Raw genomic sequence first — 22,896 nt, forward strand, 5'->3', positions numbered from 1 at the left:
TCCGAAAATGACATTCGGTAGCTACTAGCTATGCTTGTATAACTTTATGAGCTGGATTATCCTGTCTTGGCAATTAGTTTATGTTTTTGGTCGTTAGCATTTAGCTGTGATTTCACTATTAGTTTGTGCTAATTTTGTTAGCATTTTGGTAATAGCCCCAATGGGATTCTCTTGCATTTTTAGCACCTCCTTGTGTGGTGTAAGGATAATACCGTAAATGTTGGGATGAGAGAATGACGGTATGACGATATGAAAGCCTGGATCCCGCCCACGCCTAGGATACAGTGTTTGGATGTTGCTAACCTTCCCACATACTGTAAGAGGGTTCTGTCTTGTCTTTGTCTTTTTTCTTTCTCTCTCTTTCTCTCTCCTTCTCTGTCTCTCTCTGTTTTTCTCTCTCTCTAAATGTTTTTTGTCTGAGTAAATTCAATTAAATTTCAAGGAATTAAAGTTCCTTGTTGAAAATGAATAACACTTTTCATTCAGAATTTCAATGGACATTTCTGGAATGAAATTGAATTGAACCCTGCTCTTTGCATCCCTCTCATCAGAGATGGAAGGAAGCACAGGACCTCAGCGACATAGTACTCAGTCTACATAGAGGAAGGAGTCTGTGTCTACTCCATTGTGATGACAACCGGGTTATCCTTGATAACAAAAGACGTCTGGAGTTTGTCTCCTGGTTGTCCCACATCCCAACCCATCAAACCACCTAGAAAATGCTCAGACTGGGATGGGCTCAATAATGAAACCTTGGCTGCATCCCAAATGGCACGCTATTCCCTACACCAGTACTCTAGGACCAGGGTTGGGAAACAGTGCCCTACACTGTAAAAAAAAATATTGGTTGCTTCAACTTACAATAGTTTGTTAGCAGGCTGCTGTCAAGTCCAATATGGGGTACACGCAATACCATCAGGGGTACGCCAAATAGAAATGTGATTCGTATAAAAAAATATATTTTTAATTCACATTTTCAAACAGTCTATTTATATTTTCCAATGGGGCTATACATTTGGGGGAGTTTTTTTTCTCACCAGAGTAGCCTCATTTCACTGCCAAAAATAAAATTACACCATCTAGTGTTCAGTGAAATGTCAAATGTCAAATACATGTAGCCTAGTCAAATAATTAACATCCAATCATATTAACCGTTACCCTCTTGCGGGAATTCCACTAATGGTCCGTATGTAACCAAACATAGCAGCTGCTCATTCCATTTGCTCGAAAATTGATAAATGGTTAAAAAAAGTAAGGTCCGCGTCCATAGAGACATATACCAGCTCTACTGGAGGTACTGCTACTACCAGCAGTACTACACCTGCACCTGTCGATGACACAAGTTGTTCTGCTTCCACGAGCACATCCAATGCTAGCATCAGTAATTCTATTTTTGTTGTTCGCCCAGCTAGCATGGACACTGACAGTTGTGATTCTGATGCAGCCGAAGCGCTACTGCCCCCTTACCTGGGAAAGCACCGAACAACAGACAGGGACGTTGGACCATCGAAGAGGCGCAAATATGATGAGAACTACATTGATTTGGGGTTCACTTATATTGGGAGTAGTGCCTTTCCTCAGCCACAGTGTGTTATATGTGCAAAAGTACTATCTCACAACTCGATGAAACCTTCACTCTTGCGCACACATTTAGAAACAAAACATGCCAATTTGAAAAATATGCCACGGGAGTTTTTTGAGCGAGAATTAAGACGACTTTCGAGTAGTTAGAAGTGTATAAAAGCAACCGATACCATTAATAATAAGGGGCTAGAAGCGTCTTATATGGTGAGCTACTGAGTGGCTAGGACAGGCAAGCCCCATACTATTGTGGAGGACTTCATTCTTCCTGCTACCGCGGATATGGCTGGGACAATGCTGGGGGAAAAGGCCAAAAAAACTATACAGACAATGACTTCATCAAACAACACTGTTTCATGACGCATCAGTGACATGGCAGGAGATGTTTTGAAACAATTAGTGCTTCGCATAAAAGCCAGTGAATTCTCTGTGTTCCAGCTGGATGAGTCAACAGACATGTGGGCCTGGCACAGCTCCTGGTATATGTCCGTTACGTTTATAGGGGGTCAATTAAGGAAGATCTTCTTCTGCAAACCACTGGAAACCAGGACACCAGGAGAGGATATTTTTAAAGTACTGGACAGCTTTGTGACATCAAATGGACTGACTTTGGTGGTCCATTTGCACAGCACTTACACAAATGACTGACGATTGGCTGAGAGAAATTTATGATAAAATGATTGTGCAGCTTTTGACATTATTGATTCTAGTCCACTGATGTGTTATGGCTTTACACCCCCTGCAGAACACAGGGTGTTCTTTAATGGAAGCCTATCATATATAATCCAGTTAGAATCAGGAATTCCCCAGGGAAGCTGTTTAGGTCCCTTGCTTTTTTGCATTTTTACTAACGACATGCCACTGACTTTGAGTAAAGCCAGAGTTTCTATGTATGCGGAGGACTCAACACTATACACGTCAGCTACTACAGCGACTGAAATGACTGCAACACTCAACAAAGAGCTGCAGTTAGTTTCAGAGTGGGTGGCAAGGAATAAGTTAGCCCTAAATATTTCAAAAAAATATTTCAAAACCCTAAACCTTAACTAAATTTTGTAATAAATAATGTGGAAATTGAGCACGTTGAGATGACTAAACTGCTTGGAGTAACACTAGATTGTAAACTGTCATGGTCAAAACATATTTATGCAGTAGTAGTCTGTCTATAATAAAGTGATGCTCTGTCTTCTTAACAACACTATCAACAAGGCAAGTCCTACAGGCCCTTGTTTTGGTCGCACCTTGACTATTGATCAGTCGTGTGGTCAGGTGCCACAAAAAAGGCGTATGAAAATCGCAATTGGCTCAGAACAGGGCAGCACGGCTGGCCCTTGGATGTACACAGAGAGCTAATATTAATAATATACATGTCAATCTCTCCTTGCTGAAAGTGGAGGAGAGATTGACTTCATCACTACTTTTATTTATGAGAGGTATTGACATGTGGAATGCACCGAGCTGTCTGTCTAAACTACTGGCACACAGCTTGGACACCCATGCATACCCCACAAGACATGCCATAAGAGGTCTCGTCACAGTCCCCAAGTCCAGACCAGACTATGGGAGGCACACAGTACTACATAAAGCCATGACTACATGGAACTCTATTCCACATCAAGTAACTGACGCAAGCCGTAAAATTAGATTTAAAAAAACAGATTAAAAAAACACCTTAATGAACAGCGGGACTGTGAAGAAACACAAACATTGGTACAGACACATGCATTCACACACACGATAAAATATGCACTATACATACACATGGATTTAGTGCTGTAGATATGTGGTACTGGTGGAGTAGGGGCCTGAGGGCACACAGTGTGTTGTGAAATTTTTTTATGTATTGTAATGTTTTAAAATTGTATAAACTACTTTAATTTTTCTGGACCCCAGGAAGAGTAGCTGCTGCAGCATCCACCGAGAGTATCTTTCCTGCCAAGGGAATGCCTGACAGCTTGAAAGACGTATTTGAAAATGGTTAACCTTGTTAAAGCAAAGCCCCTGAACTCTCGTGTATTTTCTGCACTATGCAATGATATGGGCAGCGACCATGTAACACTTTTACAACATACAGAAGTGCGCTGGTTATCAAGGGGCAAAATATTGATACTTTTTTTTAATTGAGAGACGTGCTTAAAGTTTTCTTTACTGACCATAATTTTCACTTTTCTGACCGCTTGCATGATGACGAGTTTCTCACACGACTGGCCTATCTGTGTATGATTTCTTTGTGTGCAAATGAACTGAAGCTTACGGACAATGTCAAATGTGATATAGCGAATCACCTGAGTGAGTTGGGTGCGCAATTACACAGGTACTTTCCCGAAACGGATGACACAAACAACTGGATTCGTTATCCCTTTCATGCCCTGCCTCCAGTCCACTTACTGATATCTGAACAAGAGAGCCTCATCGAAATTTCAACAAGCGGTTCTGTAAAAATGTAATTTAATCAGAAGCCACTGCCAGATTGCTGTATTGGGATGCACTCAGAGTATCCTGCCTTGGCAAATCGCGCTGTTAAGACACTGATGCCCTTTGCAACCACGTACCTACAGTTGAAGTCGGAAGTTTACATGCACTTAGGTTGGAGTCATTAAAACTCGTTTTTTAACCACTCCACAAATTTCTTGTTAACAAACTATAGTTTTTGCAAGTCGGTTAGGACATCTACTTTGTCCATGACGCAAGTCATTTTTACAACAATTGTTTACAGACAGATTATTTCACTTATAATTCACTGTATCACAATTCCAGTGGGTCTGAAGTTTACATACACTAAGTTGACTGTGCCTTTAAACAGCTTGGAAACTTCCAGAAACTATGTCATGGCTTTAGAAGCTTCTGCTAGGCTAATTGACATCATTTGAGTCATTTGGAGGTGCACCTGTGGATGTATTTCAAGGCCTACCTTCAAACTCAGTGCCTCTTTGCTTGACATCATGGGAAAATCAAAAGAAATCAAAAGACCTCAGAAAAATAATTGTAGACCTCCACTAGTCTGGTTCATCCTTGGGAGCAATTTCCAAACCCCTGAAGGTACCACGCTAATCTGTATAAACAATAGTACGCAAGTATAAACACCATGGGACCACGCAGCCGTCATACCGCTCAGGAAGGCGACGCATTCTGTCTCTTTGGGTCGAAAAGTACTAATCAATCCCAGAACAGCGGCACAGGACCTTGTGAAGATGCTGGAGGAAACCGGTACAAAAGTATCTATATCCACAGTAAAATGAGTCCTATATCGACATAATCTGAAAGGCTGCTCAGCAAGGAAGAAGCCACTGCTCCAAAACCACCATAAAAAAGCCAGACTACGGTTTGCAACTGCATATGGGGACAAAGATCATACTTTTTGGAGAAATGTCCTCTGGTCTGATGAAACAAAAATAGAACTGCTTGGCCATAATGACCATCATTATGTTGGAGGAAAAAGGGGGAGGCTTGCAAGCCAAAGAACAGCATTCCAATCGTGCAGCACGGGGGTGGCAGCATCATGTTGTGGGGGTGCTTTGCTGCAGGAGGGACTGGTGCACTTCACAAAATAGATGGCATCATGAGAAAGGAAAATTCTGTGGATATATTGAAGCAACATCTCAAGACATCAGTCAGGAAGTTAAAGCTTGGTCGCAAATGGGTCTTCCAAATGGACAATGACCCCAAGCATACTTCCAAAGTTGTGGCAAAATGGCTTAAGGACAACAAAGTCAAGGTATCAGAGTGGCCATCACAAAGCCCTGACCTCAATCCTATAGAAGATTTGTGGGCAGAACTGAAAAACTGTGTGCAAGCAAGGAGGCCTACAAACCAGACTCGGTTACACCAGCTCTGTCAGGAGGAATGGGACAAAATTCACCCAACTTATTGTGGGAAGCTCGTGGAAGGCTACCTAAAATGTTTGACCCAAGTTAAACATTTTAAAGGCAATGCTACCAAATACTAATTGAGTGTATGTAAACTTCTGGCCCACTGGGAATGTGATGAAAGAAATAAAAGCTGAAATAAATCATTCTCTCTACTATTATTCTGACATTTCACATTCTTAAAATAAAGTGGTGATCCTAACTAACCTAAGACAGGGAATTTTTAATAGGATTAAATGTCAGGAATTGTGAAAAACTGAGTTTTTAAATGTATTTGGCTAAGGTGTATGGAAACCTCCGACTATAACTATAACTGTATGTGAGAGTGGAGTCTCGGCCCTCGCTAGCATAAAAACTAAATACAGGCACAGACTGTGTGTGCTAAATGATTTAAGACTGAGACTCTCTCCAATATAAGCCAACGTTGCAGAGTTATGTGCATCCTTTCAAGAACATCGTTCTGATTAACCTGTGGTGAATTATTCACAATTTTTGATGAACAAATAAGGTTTATATGTAAGATGGTTAATTAAAGAGCAAAATTATTGATGATAATTATTTTATTATAATTTGTGCCCTAGTCACTTCCCATGAGCTGGGTTGTGACAAAAACTCACACTCATTCTTATGTTTAATAAATGTATTGTTTTGTGTGTGTGTGTGTGTGTGTGTGTGTGTGTGTGTGTGTGTGTGTGTGTGTGTGTGTGTGTGTGTGTGTGGCAGGCTTACAATGATGGCAAAAAACATTTGGGAGTGCGCTGACCCTGGTGCTAGAGGGGGTATGCAGCTGGAGGTTGAGTGTTTGAAGGGTTACGGGACTGTAAAAAGTTTGGGAACCACTGCTCTGGAGGAAGACTTTGTCATCTTTCAGGATTTTATCATCTCATCCCGTAGAGTACCCTTTTCTCTCTACAAGTCCAAAAGCTGTTTTAGCTGTCTCACATCCTGAACGCAAGTTGGTGCAGCAACTCTGGTTAATTACACCAACATTGGGTTATTTTACACCACTAAGTGTTAATTTCAGTCTTACTCTGGCAAATTTTCTGTGACTTTATAATTGTTTAGTAACAACTTATGGTGTGTTGTATGTCTGCCTTAGGCATTTCATCACTTTACCTAAAGCAATCAAATATGACTGTATAGTGGCTTATAAGTATGCTATAACACACCATAACAAAGATCATGACTCATTAATAAGGATGTGCTGCTTGTTGACAAAAACGTTACAAATGCATCACACTGATGGTCATTTATAATGCTGTGTGATCCTTGAGGCAAAAGTGACCAGAAATTATGAAGCACTATGTTGCTGTACATTATAAGTTATTATGGTTATACTTGGATTGCATTAGGAGTATTGGTATTGGGAATTTTGGTATAGGGAATTATGGGTCTATATGAGTCTTTGTGTGTCTATAACTATGCTTATACTGCATTATTACTCTGTCCTAGTGCATTACTATTATTCTTATTATTTACATGTGGTTGTTTATTTACCTGCGTTGAAGTCACTCTGGATTAAAGCTTCTGCTAAATGACCTAAATGTGAAAATGTAAGGTTGCAAAACATGCTGGGTATTATTCTAATAAGAGCCTCCCCCTTAAAGTTGTCATCTGAACTTGACATTTTCACTCAGCACTACTGTTATGTTGCTTCAGTTGATTTGACTTCTTGGTTGTGAATCTCTAACACGAAACCCAAACTGGCTACGCGCCATCATGCATAATGTATTTTGTCCCCCCACACCAAACGTGATCATGACACGCAGGTTAAAATGTCAAAACAAACTCTGAACCAATTACATGAATTTGGGGACAGGTCGAAAAGCATTAAACATGTATGGCAATTTGGCTAGCTAGCTTGCACTTGCTAGCTAATTTGTCCTATTTAGCTAGTTTGCTGTTGCTAGCTAATTTGTCCTTGGATATAAACATTGAGTTGTTATTTTACCTGAAATGCACAAGGTCCTCTACTCCGCCAATTAATCCACACATAAAACGGTCAACCGAATCGTTTCTAGTCATCTCTCCTCCTTCCAGGCTTTTTCTTCTCTTGACTTTTATATTGCGATTGGCAACTTTCATAAATTAGGTGCATTTCGCCACCGACCTCATTCATCTTTCAGTCACCCACGTGGGTATAACCAATGAGGAGATGGCACGTGGGTACCTGCTTCTATAAACCAAGGAGATGGGAGAGGCAGGACTTGCGGCGCGATCTGTGTCACAAATAGAACTGACTTCTATTTTAGCCCTTGGCAACGCAGACGCGCGCGAGCAGTGTGGGTGCAATAATTGAATAATATAGATTTCTAAATTTATTTTGTAACACTCGCGCACGCGAGCTGTGTAGTCAGCCTGTAAGTTGGATAAACACAGTTATTTGCTAACTCAATTTGATTTAATACATCAACTCAAAATCTACAACAAATTTAGTTGATTTAGCTAGATAAAACTCTCTCATTTTTATATATATATATATTAATTATACACCTTTTGTTACGTTACAGCCTTATTCTAAAATGCAATAAATCGTCCCCCCCCATCAATCTACACACAATACCCTATAATGACAAAGCAAAAACAGGTTTTTGTCCCGAAGCCACTCCTGCGTTGTCTTGGCTGTGTGCTTAGGGTCGTTGTCCTGTTGGAAGGTGAACCTTTGCCCCAGTCTGAGGTCCTGAGTGCTCTGGAGCAGGTTTTCTTCAAGGATCTTTCTGTGTTCTGCTCTGTTCATCTTTAGTTTGATACTGACTTGTCTCCCAGTCCCTGCTACTGAAAATAATCCCCACAACATGATGCTGCCTCCACCATGCTTCACCGTAGGGATGGTGCCAGGTTTTCTCCAGACATGACGCTTGGCATTCAGGCCAAAAGAGTTCAATCTTGGTTTCATCAGACCAGAGAATGTTGTTTTTTATGGTCTGAGAGTCCTTTAGATGACTTTTGGCAAACTTCAAGCAGGTTGTCATGTGCCTTTTACGGAGGTGTGGCTTCTGTCTGGCCACTCTTACATAAAGTCCTAATAGCTGGAGTGCTGTAGAGATGCTTGTCCTTCTGGAAAGTTCTCCCATCTCCACAGAGGAACTCTGGAGCTCTGTTAGAGTGACCATCAGATTCTTGGTCACCTCCCTGACCAAGGTCCTTCTCCCCCCGATTGCTCAGTTTGGCCATGCGGCCAGATCTAGGAAGAGTCTTGTTGGATCCAAACTTCTTCCATTTAAGAATTATCGAGGCCACTGTGTTCCTGGGGACCTGCAATGCTGCAGAAATGTTTTGGTACCCTTCCCCAGATCTGTGCCTCGACAGATCTGGGGAAGATCTGTGCCTTCTGTCTCGGAGCTCTACAGACAATTCCTTCGACCTCATGGCTTGGTTTTTGCTCTGACTTGCATTGTCAACTGTGGTACCTTATATAGACAGGTGTGCACCATTCCAAATCATGTCCAATCAATTGAATTTACCACGTGTGGACTCCAAGGATGATCAATGGAAACAGGATGCACCTGAGCTCAATTTCTAGTCTCATAGCAAAGGGTCTGAATACTTATGAAAATAAGGTATTTCTGTTTTCAATTTAAATTTCTAAAAACCTGTTTTCACTTCGTCATTATAGGGAATTGTGTGTAGATTGAGTTTATTTTTTATAATCCATTTTAGAATAAGGCTGTAACGTATTAAAATGTGGAAAAAGGAAAGGGGTCTGAATACTTTCAGAATTCACTGTATAGTGCACTACAGGCTCTGGTCAAAACTAGTGCACTACTTAGGGAATAAAGTGCGAATTTTGAACATCCCTTTTCTCATATAGCTGGTGTCGGCAGAAAACCAGCTGAATCTGTGGAACCAGTGTGAGCTGTGAGGTAAATCTAGAAGAACTGTTGAGTACTGTTGAGATATAAACTGAGGACATTGAGTTGTGATTTTTCCAGGCATTTGCAATTTCAAGGCGCTCTAGTCGTGAGGGAAGCCAGGAAATGTGATACAGTGTGTGAAGGGCTCTCTCTGTTGGCGGTAAACGTCACACACACATACTGTACTCTACTGTACCTGTGGAGGTTTGTTTAGAGTCAGGGCTGGCAGGGTTGAAAAGAGTCCATAGGGAGGGACGGGAATGGAAAGGTGTAAGAGAAGTAGATGGATAATGATGGAGGGGAGGGGGATACAAGGCTGAGGCATAAAGGTAGAAGATGGAGTAGGGCGTTTGTGTATAAAGGGAAGATTAGAGTGAGGGAGGGGTGGCAATGGAAAGGTAGAGGATGGGGGTGTGGAGAAAAGGAAGGACAGAGTGAGGGGGAAGTAATGGAAAGGTGGAGGGGTGAGGATTGAGAGTGTAGGGGGGCTGAGGGTGAGGGAGGGGTAGGTTTCCTCTTCGAAACTGACTGAACACTCTGCTGTTTGTCCCTACAAGACAAGGCTACGTTCATACACACACTGACGGTTAGTAAGGCATTTAGAAAAAAAATGATGCTCACACACAAGATAATATGGCGCTGTATCGTATGGTTACAGTCTTGCAGGCTCCGACCGTGAAAGGGGGAGGAGAGCGAGCGTACTGGTGAGACCAAGGTGAAGGGAAAACCGGCCACCACATCAGTCCATTTTACAGGCCAGTGTTCAGTCACCTAATAACAAGATCGATGACATTCGGTCACGTATTTGCCCACAAATAGACATTCGTAATTGCAATATCATCTGTTTCACTAAAACTTAGATCTCGGATGAGTCACACCCCATGGCTTTCACTCTCAACAAATTGTTCACGCACCGTGAGGAACAAGACCTTGGCTTCAGGGAAATCCAGAGGGGATGTGTTTGTTTCTACATCAACAACAGATGGGGTGCAGACTCTAGCGTAGTGACGGTCTCATCCTACTGTTCACCCGACGTGGAATACCTGATGGTCAAATGTCGACCCTTCTATCTCCCGAGAGAGTTTCCATCTGTTATAGTCAGTTTCTTATATCCAGCCTCAGGTCAACACATCACTGGCTCTCAATGATCTGTACGAATATCTGAACAAGCAGGAAACTGCACACCCAGAGGCTGTTCTGATTTGTATCTGGGGATTTTAACGCTGCGTCACTGAAACACGTGATGTCGAACTTTTACCAATAAGTCTCCCTCGCCACGAGAGGCGCTAAAGTTTTAGACCACTGTTACACGGCACACTAGCAAGCTTACAAGGCCCTCCTTCGGCAAATCAGATCGCGATACTGCTACTTCCTGTTTACAGTCAAAAGCTCAAGCAGGACGTACCCTTGATCTAGAATGGTCCGTTGAAGCAGAGGCTAGGTTACAAGACTGCTTTGCTAGCACGGACTGGAATATGTTCCGGGACTCCGCCGATGACATTGACTAGCCTATGACCTCCGCTACTGGCTTCATTGGGAAGTGCATTGACAATGTTGTCCCCACAGTGAAAGTTAGCTGCTTTCCCAACCAGAAACCCTGGATTAATATTGAGATACCTGTCAAGCTAAAGGACAGGGCCGAACCACATGAGGCTATTGTAGCTAACACTGAGTCTACAGTCGTGGCCAAAAGTTTTGAGAATGACACAAATATTTTCACAAAGTCTGCTGCCTCAGTTTGTATGATGGCAATTTGCATATACTCCAGAATGTTATGAGTGATCATATGAATTGCAATTCATTGCAAAGTCCCTCTTTGCCATGCAAATGAACTGAATCCCCCAAAAACATTTCCACTGCATTTCAGCCCTGCCACAAAAGGACCAGCTGACATCCTGTCAGTGATTCTCTCGTTAACACAGGTGTGAGTGTTGACGAGGACAAGGCTGGAGATCACTCTGTCATGCTGAAAGAGTTCAAATAACAGACTGGAAGCTTCAAAAGGAGGGTGGTGCTTGGAATCATTGTTCTTCCTCTGTCAACCATGGTTACCTGCAAGGAAACACATGCCGTCATCATTGCTTTGCACAAAAATGGCTTCACAGGCAAGGATATTGCTGCCAGTAAGATTGCACCTAAATCAACTATTTATTGGATCATCAAGAACTTCAAGGAGAGCAGTTCAATTGTTGTGAAGAAGGATTCAGGGCGCCCAAGAAAGTCCAGCAAGCGCCAGGACCGTCTCCTAAAGTTGATTCAGCTGCGGGATTGGGGCACCACCAGTACAGAGCTTGCTCAGGAATGGCAGCAGGCAGGTGTGAGTACATCTGCACGCCGCACTGTGAGGTGAAGACTTTTGGTGGATGGCCTGGTGTCAAGAAGGGCAGCAAAGAAGCCACTTCTCTCCAGGAAAAACATCAGGGACAGACTGATATTCTGAAAAAGGGATTGGACTGCTGAGGACTGGGGTAAAGTAATTTTCTCTGCTGAATCAATCCCCTTTCCGATTGTTTGGGGCATCCGGAAAAAAGCTTGTCTGGAGAAGACAAGGTGAGCGCTACCATCAGTCCTGTGTCATGCCAACAGTAAAGCATCCTGAGACCATTCATGTGTGGGGTTGCTTCTCAGCCAAGGGAGTGGGCTCACTCACTATTTTGCCTAAGAACACAGCCATGAATAAAGAATGGTACCAACACGTCCTCCGAGAGCAACTTCTCCCAACCGTCCAGGAACAGCCAAGGGAGTGGGCTCACTCACTATTTTGCCTAAGAACACAGCCATGAATAAAGAATGGTACCAACACGTCCTCCGAGAGCAACTTCTCCCAACCGTCCAGGAACAGTTTGGTGACGAACAATGCCTTTTCCAGCATGATGGAGCACCTTGTCATAAGGCAAAAGTGATACCTAAGTGGCTCGGCGAAATAAAACATTGAGAACTTGTGGTCAATCCTCAAGAGGCGGGTGGACAAACAAAAACCCATAAATTCTGACAAACTCCAAGCATTGTTTATGCAAGAATGGGCTGGCATCAGTCAGGATGTGGCCCAGAAGTTAATTGACAGCATGCCAGGGCGGATTGCAGAGGTCTTGAAAAAGAAGGGTCAACACTGCAAATATTGTCTCTTTACATCAACTTCATGTAATTGTCAATATAAACCTTTGACACTTATGAAATGCTTGTAATCATACTTCAGTATTCCATAGTAACATCTGACAAAAATATCTAAAGACACTGATGCAGCAGACTTTGTGAAAATTAATATTCGTGTCATTCTCAAAACTTTAGGCCACGACTGTACAGTCGATGCCACGAGTGTGTACAAGAAGTTCCTCTACGAGCTCTGCAGAGCCACCAAACATGCAAAAAGACAATACAGGAATAAGGTGAAATCCTACTAACGCTTGTCGCAAGGACTACATTCTATTATTGATTATAAAGGAGGACCTAGCCGTGAGCTACCCAACGATTGCTCTCTACCAGACGATTTGATCTCGATGTCTGAGGCTGACTTGAGTAATGAATTTTAAAAAGGTTAACACTCATAAGGTCGTAAGGCCAGACGGTATTACAGGGCATGTCCACAGGGCATGTCCTGACCAGCTAGCAGGGGTCTTCACTGACATTTTCAACTTCTCCTTCTCCCAGTCTGTAATCCCCACGTTTCAAGCTGACTACCATCATTCCTGTTCCCAAGAACTCTAAGGCAATCTGCCACTAAAACTACTGCCCTGTGGCACTAACATCTGTAATCATGAAGTGCTTAGAAAAGCTGATCATGGCAGACATCAACTACATCATCCCAGACACCCTGGACAAAGGCATTTGCATACCGCCCCAACAGATCCACAGAAAACGCGATCTCAATTGCTGGAATACTCATGTGAGAATGCTTTTCGTCGACTACAGCTCAGCATTCAACACCGTAGTGCTCTCCAAGCTCGTCACCAAGCTCAGGACCCTGGGACTGAACACCTCCCTTGGACTTCCTGACGGGCTGACCCAAGATGTTGAGGGTAGGCAACAACACCTCTGCCACACTGACCCTCAACACAGGGACCCACCCAGGGGTGTGTGCTTAGCCTCCTCCTGTGCTCCCTGTTTACCTACGACTGCCTGGCCACACACGACTCCAACTCCATCAAGTTTGCTGACGACATAATGGTGGCTGGACTGATCACTAATGGCAATGAGACGGCCTACAGGGAGGAGGTCAGAGATCTGGCAGCGTGGTGTCAGGACAACAATCTCTCCCTCAACATCAGCAAGACCAAGGAGGAGCTTGTGGACTACAGGAAATGTGGAGAGGGTCAAGAGCTTCAAGGTCCTCAGCATCCACACCACTGAGGACTTAACATGGTCATCTCACACAAGCATAGTCGTAAAGAAGGCACGACAGCACTTCTTCCCCCTAAGGAGACTGAAGAGATTTGGCATGGCACCTCAGATCCTCAGGAACTTTTTACAGGTGGACCATCAAAAGCATCCTGACTGGTTGTATCACCACCTGGTAGGGCAACTGCTCTGCCCACAACCGCAAGGTGGTGCTGATGGCCCAGCGCATCACTGGGTGCGAGTTCTCCGCCATGAACTGTTCTCTCTGCTCCCATCTGGCAGGCGGTACCTGAGCATCGGGATGTGGACCAGCGCTCCGAAAGAGTGTCTTTCCCCAGGCTATAAGACTGTTGAATAGCATAAAACTGTTGAATAGCTAACGATCCCTGCCCTCCCTCTCTCCCACAGACTATCTGCACTGACTACCTGCACGGACTCAGGTCTCTACCACTCAGCCACACACACCTAAACTGACACTCTTCACATTCACGCATACACACATACCCACATACACACACCCCTCAATCACTCTAGTACCACTGCCTAGGATGGCAAGGCTACCGGTAATTTACCAAAGTTACCAGAATCTTCAGTAATTTGGGTAATTAACATAACGTCTATGGCAATCTATTGTAACTTGGGGAATTTATACTTCAATAAATGTATTCATATACAGTGGGGGGAAAAAGTATTTGATCCCCTGCTGATTTTGTATGTTTGCCCACTGACAAAGAAATGATCTATAAATGGTCTATCATTTTAATGTTAGGTTTATTTGAACAGTGAGAGACAGAATAACAACAAAAATATCCAGAAAAACGCATGTCAAAAATGTTATAAATTGATTTGCATTTTAATGAGGAAAATACGTATTTGATCCCCTCAATCAGAAAGATTTCTGGCTCCCAGGTGTCTTTTATACAGGTATGAGCTGAGATTAGGAGCACACTCTTAAAGGGAGTGCTCCTAACCGCAGCTTGTTACCTGTATAAAAGACACCTGTCCACAGAAGCAATCAATCAATCAGATTCCAAACTCTCCACCATGGCCAAGACCAAAGAGCTCTCCAAGGATGTCAGGGACAAGATTGTAGACCTACACAAGGCTGGAATGGGATACAAGACCATCGCCAAGCAGCTTGGTGAGAAGGTGACAACATTTGGTGCGATTATTCGCAAATGGAAGAAACACAAAAGAACTGTCAATATCCCTCAGCCTGGGGCTCCATGCAAGATCTCACCTCGTGGAGTTGCAATGATCATGAGAATGGTGAGGAATCAGCCCAGAACTACACGGGAGGATCTTTTCAATGATATCAAGGCAGCTGGGACCATAGTCACCAAGAAAACAATTGGTAACACACTACACCGTGAAGGACTGAAATCCTGCAGCGCCCGCAAGGTCCCCCTGCTCAAGAATACATATACATGCCCGTCTGAAGTTTGCCAATGAACATCTGAATGACTCAGAGGACAACTGGTGAAAGTGTTGTGGTCAGATGAGACCACAATGGAGCTCTTTGGCATCAACTCAACTCGCCGTGTTTGGAGGAGGAGGAATGCTGCCTATGACCCCAAGAACACCATCTCCACCGTCAAACATGGAGGTGGAAACATTATGCTTTGGGGGTGTTTTTCTGCTAAGGGGACAGGACAACTTCACCGCATCATTTGACGGGGCCATGTACTGTCAAATCTTGGGTGAGAACCTCCTTCCCTCAGCCAGGGCATCGAAAATGGGTCGTGGATGAGTATTCCAGCATGACAATGACCGAAAACACACAGCCAAGGCAACAAAGGAGTGGCTCAAGAAGAAGCACATTAAGGTCCTGGAGTGGCCTAGCCAGTCTCCAGACCTTAATCCCATAGAAAATCTGTGGAGGGAGCTGAAGGTTCGAGTTGCCAAAAGTCAGCCTCGAAACCTTAATGACTTGGAGAAGATCTGCAAAGATGAGTGGGACAAAATCCCTCCTGAGATGTGTGCAAACCTGGTGGCCAACTACAAGAAACGTCTGACCTCTGTGATTGCCAACAAGGGTTTTGCTACCAAGTACTAAGTCATGTTTTGCAGAGGGGTCAAATACTTATTTCCCTCATTAGAATGCAAATCAATTTATAACATTTTTGACATGCGCTTTTCTGGATTTTTGTTCTTGTTATTCTGTCTCTCACTATTCATATAAACCTACCACTAAAATTATAGACTGATCATTTCTTTGTAAGTGGGCAAACGTACAAAATCAGCAGGGGATCAAATACTTTTTTCCCCCACTGTACAGTATAGTGTTCATTTATTATATCTGTGTCCATATTGTCCCTGAGTTTCTAGTAGATAGACCATATGGTTCAAGAGAAAATAGCCTATTTAATGAAAAAAGCAATCAACAATGGAATTATCTCTGCAACTCTTCCAACTATTTCATGCTGAAATTGTCATATTAAACACCAATGGTATTCACTAAGTTGATGGTTGATATTTAGGATAATGTTTTACAGTTTTGTCATTATTATTATTACATATTTTTTTTCTTACATTTTTCAAATATTTTACATTTGATAAAGGCACACAGAGGGCCAGAGATTATTGCAGACACCTGTGATAATCTGAAGTACCTGAAAGGGCCACTTGATGTCGTGTGATAGATTACATAAAGTCCTTGAAATATACCAAAATCATGGTAGTTTACTGGTAAACTTCAAAAGTTAAAATTCATATAACTTCCCTTTGCAACCCTACCTCTGCACATTGTAGTAATGGTACTGGCACTGCACTGAACTGTATATACTATAAGACCTGTAACTGCATTCTCGTGTTTCTTTTCTTTTTTTCTTCTCTCGCAGTTGACATTTGTTTTATTTCATATCTGTATTACTTCCTTTATTGTGCATTTTTGGGAAAGAGCTCACAAGTTAAGCATGTCACTGTACTATATCCTGTGCATGTGACAATACAACTTGAAACTCACACATACACACACACACACACACACACACACACACACACTCTGGCCAGTAGTCGGGTGTTTAAGAAAAACACACACACTCTTTCCCTCTCTGAGTGCACTCTTTGTGTAATGTGTCTCCTGTGCAATGGCGCTGGTCTGAGCTCTCGGCTGGCACTCTCCAGACCTCCACACACATGGGGTTGGCACGCCTAGCCTTACCCAGGAGACAGGGCAGACACTGGGGCATCTGTATGGAAGCAGCCAGTCCTGCTGGAGCCCTGGGCTGGACTGAACTGGACTTAGCTGACCGAGCAGGTGCACACACAAACTAAACATGGGGCCTTGTGGAGGGCAGAGTTTCTTTTTTCTCAACCAGTGAGAAATAAAATTAAAAAGCTGGTGGATAGAGGAAATAGTTGGTTTTTATATTGTATTTATTTGCGTATACCAGTATACTAGTACAATGGCCAACATAAGTTAAAGCGTGATCCTAAGGTTACTACAAGCTTCACTCAGTTGATCTATGTGTGTGTGAGCATGTGGGTGGAGTGGGATTTTTTTTGAGTAGTGGACACCTTTTGATAACATGGTAAAGCAAAAAAGAAATGTGTGTCTTTCAATTTTGTCAAAGCAAGGAAGAGTCCCTTTGCTAGTAGTAGCTAGCTGGCAGTCTGGCTAAAAATCTAGCACGATACCTAGCCTTTTTAGCTTCCCATGTGAAATTTCAGATTTATACTGCCGGTGTAACCTAAAACATTATCCCAGTTTGATATGCTGCTTGTGTATTCATTCCCATATCAGCTAAAAATAGAATGTCATCTTGTTTTGGTCATGGAGAAAAAAACACATGGCTAGCTAGCTGGCTACAGCAGGTTCTACCATTTCACAATAGCCTGTAATCACTAGTTATTACTTCTAAACAAAATACATTTTGGGGTGGATTCTGCAACACTCCTAAGCTTGTGTCTGCATAGAGCTTGTAGTAAGTTTAACATGACAGAAGCAGAGGGTGAGAGTAGTAGTAGCAAATAATCCCACTAAATCTTCTAGAATGTTCTTTTAAGGCACTGAGTAAACAAACAGAAGTAATTGTTGGAGCCAGAATCCCAGCTGTAAACCAGCGGCAACCCAAAGGGATTTAGCTGCGGCCCTCCACTGGTTCTCCAATCCACCATTTGGTAAACACTGGTGTTAGAATTAGAGAATGGCTTTCTTAGTGGAACATTGCATGCTTGAAACAGGCTAACTCTAATGGGATAGTAAGATAAGAGACAATGGGATATATTTTCATACTACAGAAATGACCATAAACCTCAATATAATCTGGCAGAGTGATTTAATTACAAACTTTTATTCAACAATGTACAATATAAAGAGGCAATTTTTTATTGTTTTACTTATTTTTAAACATCGTTTACTAAACTTTAGTCAGCTAAAAGCCTCCTTATCATGCACATTATTGAAGAGAAGTTTCAAATTATCACACTGCCAGGTTATAATGACGTTTACGATATTTTTGGGACATTGCACAATGCTTTTGCACTACATGTAAAGCATAGGATCACAGAGATTTAGGCTATGCGTGTCTTTTAATTGAAAATTCACATCAACAAATACCTTATGTTATTATTTTCTTACCATCATATCTAGTACAGCCACAACATTGTGAACTAGTATCCTTGTAGCGGTACAACATAAGATTCTAACACCCTATGCTGCTTTACCCTACTGTTACTGGGTGGGTTGGGTTGTTGACATGTTTTGAACAGAAACAGCCTCATTGGCTCCCACGTTCTGAGGCAGGAATCCATCCAATATTACATGGAATCCAATAATGCTGTATTTCATATCCTCAAGACCTGTAAAGCTAAGCCCTGAAGCCCCAGGGGATATATCAGGGCTGGGAAGCCAGGGAGAGGCTCTCCGTCCTGGGGTAGAATTCCTCTGAGCCCCCATGGAGGGGACCGGTTGGTGGGAACACAATTGAGCCCTTCAGCTAGGCTCTGGCTTTTTTTGGAGGTCTTGCCTCCCTATGGTACCCCTTCACCAGCCCCCCTCTCCTCCTACCCCCAGTCCTGGCCTCCAGGCATTCTCCCACTCAATGGTGATCAGGTTAGAGATTAACCTATAAGGGTAATTATGTAAAATGTGTGCTACATGATCCAAAACATGACCCTGCCTCTCACCCCCCATGCCTCTCTCCCCTTCCCTTTCCCCCTCACGGTGCCTGGCCTACTGAGGGGTGAGTTTCACCAGTCCCCTCTTCTCTTAGACACCCCCCTCCATAGTCACGCACTAGGATGCTTTCTCGTTCCCCTACGGGGGGGGGGGGGTTGGTGGTCCCGTGTGGCTCAGTTGGTAGAGCATGGTGTTTGTAACGCCAGGGTTCGATTCCCACGGGGGACCAGTACGGGGGGGAAAAAAACTATAATAAAACATTTTATGAAATGTATGCATTCACTACTGTAAATCGCGCGGGATAAGAGCGTCTGCTAAATGACTAAAATGTAAATGTAAGTGGGTTATCTGTGTGTGTGCGTGCGTCCGTGTGTGTGTGGGTTATTATGTGTGTGTTTTGTGTATGCCTGTCAGTGGATGCTCCTCAGAGGAGGAACGGGATGACTATCCTCCTCTGAATACAATTTTTCCTTTTTACATAAAACTATACTAAATATATTTAATGTCACCAAATAATTGATTAAAACACACTGTTTTGCAATGAAGGTCTACATTAGCCTCAACAGCACTCTAGGGTAGCACTATGGTGTTAGCCGGAGGACACATTAACCTATCAGAGCTTTTCAGTATGAACTGACATGTTGTTGACCCAATCAAAGTATCAGAGAATGAATCTAGTACTGAAAGCATAAGCTACAGCTAGCTAGCACTGCAGTGCATAACATGTGGTGAGTAGTTGACTCAGACAGAGAAAGACAATAGTTGAACAGTTTTAAACAAATACATTTCTTCAAAACTGAAGGAGAAGAGAGAGACAGAGCTAACTATATTTGGTTGTATTTTTTTACTTTCACTTACCTAGCTAGCTGATGCAGCTAACAAATTTAGCCTACTCAAACACCCGGCTCAAACAGAGAGGGATGCTATGTTAGCTGGCTATGGCTATCCAACACTGGAACTCTTCCAAGGTAAACTTTTGTTTTTTAAATGTATTGCCACTGGGGCCCGCCGATGTAACTGCTTGCTGTACACTGTACTGCGTGATTGTAGTGGGTGCTTGCTGTACACTGTACTGCGTGATTGTAGCGGGTTTATTAACACGTTAGTTCTAGTAGCTAGCTATGTTGACTATGATGTTAGGTGGCAACGATGAAGGCTGTGGTTAGAGTTTATGGTATGAAGGTTTTCCCCTGGTCAGAGACAGCTGTTGTATGGTGCACTGAAGTTCACAAGCGAAGGAAAAATGTGAGAGGAGGAGAACGTGTAGATTCGAGAAGGAATTATACAACAAGCAAATAATCATGTTGATTGTATGTGGCTGCGATAAAAGTGAACTGTGTTTGCTGTGATCAGGGGTGTATTCATTCTGCCGATTCTTAAACGAAGGCAAACGGAACGAAACAGGGATTATCATACCTGAATTTGTCCAAAAAAAAAACGTGTTTGCAACTGTTGAACTAATGATTATGCCTTAGATCAGCTAGATGCAGGCAAGAGTGTACAAGATGGTATTGAATGGGTCACTGTGTGGATTACATTTTTTTTTTTTTTTTTTTTTTTTATCTCGACCTGTTGTAGCAACCTCATGATGGGTATAGGGGAAATTTTAGTATCATGTAGTTGACTAAACCTATCAATGTTACATTGAACTGGGTGAATGGAAAATTAATTATAGCTCATCTTTAATGGCACCGACTGCCGCTGATACATGTGTATCCCTGTGTATGTGTGTGTGTCTGTGAGTTTCATAGTGTACAGACATAGGGAAAAGTCATCAGCTACTGAATGAACAGTCTCCATGTGGCGGTTTAGGCCTAGTCAGCTCCGAACGTGGGCGATCAAATACCTTTTACAGATACTACTTCCATATGCACAGTGGTTCCTCAATTAAAAGTTTTGAGATTATGCTGCAGGATTTAGAGGTAATTTGTGGTTTAGTCCGTTACCCTGCGTCACTACTTCATTGCTCCAGACCACCGCAAGGGGGAATTACAGCGCTGATTATGCTTTTGGGTCCCAAGGCGCTAATGTGTCTCTACCTGAATGAATGCTGTCAATGAATAGGCAATATAAACCAAACTGATAATTGTGCACAACTTCAAAACTTGAGTTAACTGAATGATGAGGATGAAAAAGAAGTGATTGAATTTAGAAAAATAGTGTAAGAATTGCTCTTCCTCTGTCCCGCGTGGACACACAAAAAAGAAAAAAGAAAAGGTTTCACATATTTCAAGACCTGAGCTATTTAATGTAGGTCAAATCATATTAAATTGTATTTGTCATGTGCGCCGAATACAACAGGTTACCGTGAAAGGTAGTATATAGGTCCTGGATGGGAGGAAGCTTGGCCCCAATGATGTACTGGGCCATACGCACTACCCTTTGTAGCGCCTTACGGTCAGATGCCAAGCAGTTGCCATACCAGGCGGTGATGCAACCAGTCAGGATGCTGTCGATGGTGCAGCTGTAGAACTTTTTGAGGATCTGAGGACATATGCCAAATCTTTTCAGTCTCCTGAGTGGGAAAAGGTGTTGTCGTGCCCTCATCACTACTGTCTTGGTGTGTTTAGACCATTATCATTTGTTGGTGATGTGGACACCAAGGAACATGAAACTTTCGACCCGCTCCACTAGATCCCTGCCAATGTTAATGGGGGCCTGTTCGGCTCACCTTTTTCTGTAGTCCACGATCAGCTCCTTTGTCTTGTTCACATTGGTTGTTGTCCTGGAACCACACCACACTCATCGTTGTCGGTGATCAGGCCAACCTTTGTGGTGTTGTCAACAAATGTAATGATGGTGTTTGAGTCGTGCTTGGCTACGCAGTCGTGGGTGGAAAGGGAGTACAGGAGGGGACTAAGCACACACACCTGAGGGTCCCAGTGTTGAGGATCAGTGTGGCAGATGTGTTGTTCCCTACCCTTACCACCTGAGGGCAGCCCGTCAGGAAGTCCAAGATCCAGTGGCAGAGGGAGGTGTTTAGTCCCAGGGTCCGTAGCTTTGTGATGAGCTTTTTGGGCACTATGGTGTTGAACACTAAGCTGTAGTCAATGAACAGCATTCTCACATGTTCCTTTTGTCCAGGTGGGAAAGGGCAGTGTGGAGTGCGATTGAGATTGCGTCATCTGTGGATCTGTTGGGGCGGTATGTGAATTGGAGAGGATCTAGGGTTTCCGGGATGATGGTGTTGATGTGAGTCATGACCAGCCTTTCAAAGCTCTTCATGGCTACCGACGTGAGTGCTACGGGACGGCAGTCATTCACTTTCTTGGGCACAGAGACTATGGCGTTCTGCTTGAAACGTTGGTATTACAGACTCGGACAGGGAGAGATGGAATATGTCAGTGAAGACACTTGCCAGTTGGTCTGCGCATGCTCTTAGTACACGTCCTGGTAAACCATCTGGCCACGTGGCCTTGTGAATGTTGACCTGTTTAAATGTCTTGCTCACATCGGCTATGGGGAGTGTGATCACACAGTTGCCTGGAACAGTTGGTGCTCTCATGTATGCTTCAGTGTTGCCTCGAAGCGAGCATAAAAGGCTCGTCTGGTAGGCTTGCGTCACTGGGCAGCTCTCAGCTGGGTTTCCCTTTGTAGTCCGTAATAGTTTGCAAACCATGCCATTTCCGCCGAACGTCAAAGTTGGTGTAGTAGGATTCAATCTTAGTCCTGTATTGATGCTTTCCCTGTTTTATGGTTTGTCTGAGGGCATAGCGGGATTTCTTATAAGTGTCCGGATTAGTGTCCCGCTGCTTGAACCATTTACTTGTGGAATGTTACCGAATAACAATGCTGCAGGTAAATGGTTTAGCAGTCTTTGGAATGGGCTATCAGCAGGACAATAGACTCGAGTTTAGGGACTTTAAAATATTAATGAGGATTTGCGAGGCATGTCACTTCCCTCATCTCTTTGCATAGCCCACCATATGCACTGTTTTCTAACCACATCTGGATAGATCTGTAACAAATTACTATGGGAATACATGTCCCTGAATGATAGAACTATTGGAATAAAGTAGGCTAATGGAATTTAAGTAAAGATATATTGTTTCTTACTGAAACACCCAAAGTCATCCAATTGTTATAATAGGATTTTTAGCAATAGACTACCACACCTGGTAAATTATTTCAGCACCAT

At 43.1% G+C, this 22,896-nt stretch overlaps 1 protein-coding gene across 2 annotated transcripts in view; it reads left to right on the forward strand.

The window, feature by feature from the left end:
- abtb2b (ankyrin repeat and BTB domain containing 2b) overlaps window positions 1-22,896 on the forward strand; it is a 177,431-nt gene that overhangs the window by 91,199 nt on the left and 63,336 nt on the right. Inside the window, exon 1 of one of the 2 annotated variants that reach the window (XM_014123880.3) lies at window positions 19,436-19,726. The exons of the other annotated variant lie outside the window; for it this stretch is intronic. Within the exon in view, the coding sequence (XP_013979355.2) occupies window positions 19,684-19,726 (43 nt within the window). The 5' untranslated portion in view covers window positions 19,436-19,683. Of the gene's footprint in view, window positions 1-19,435; window positions 19,727-22,896 lie in introns of those variants that run through there. 2 annotated transcript variants of the gene reach the window in all.

This window comes from Salmo salar, chromosome 10, assembly GCF_965601325.2.
Source record: "Salmo salar chromosome 10, fSalSal1, whole genome shotgun sequence".
NCBI classification, from domain to species: Eukaryota; Metazoa; Chordata; class Actinopteri; order Salmoniformes; family Salmonidae; genus Salmo; species Salmo salar.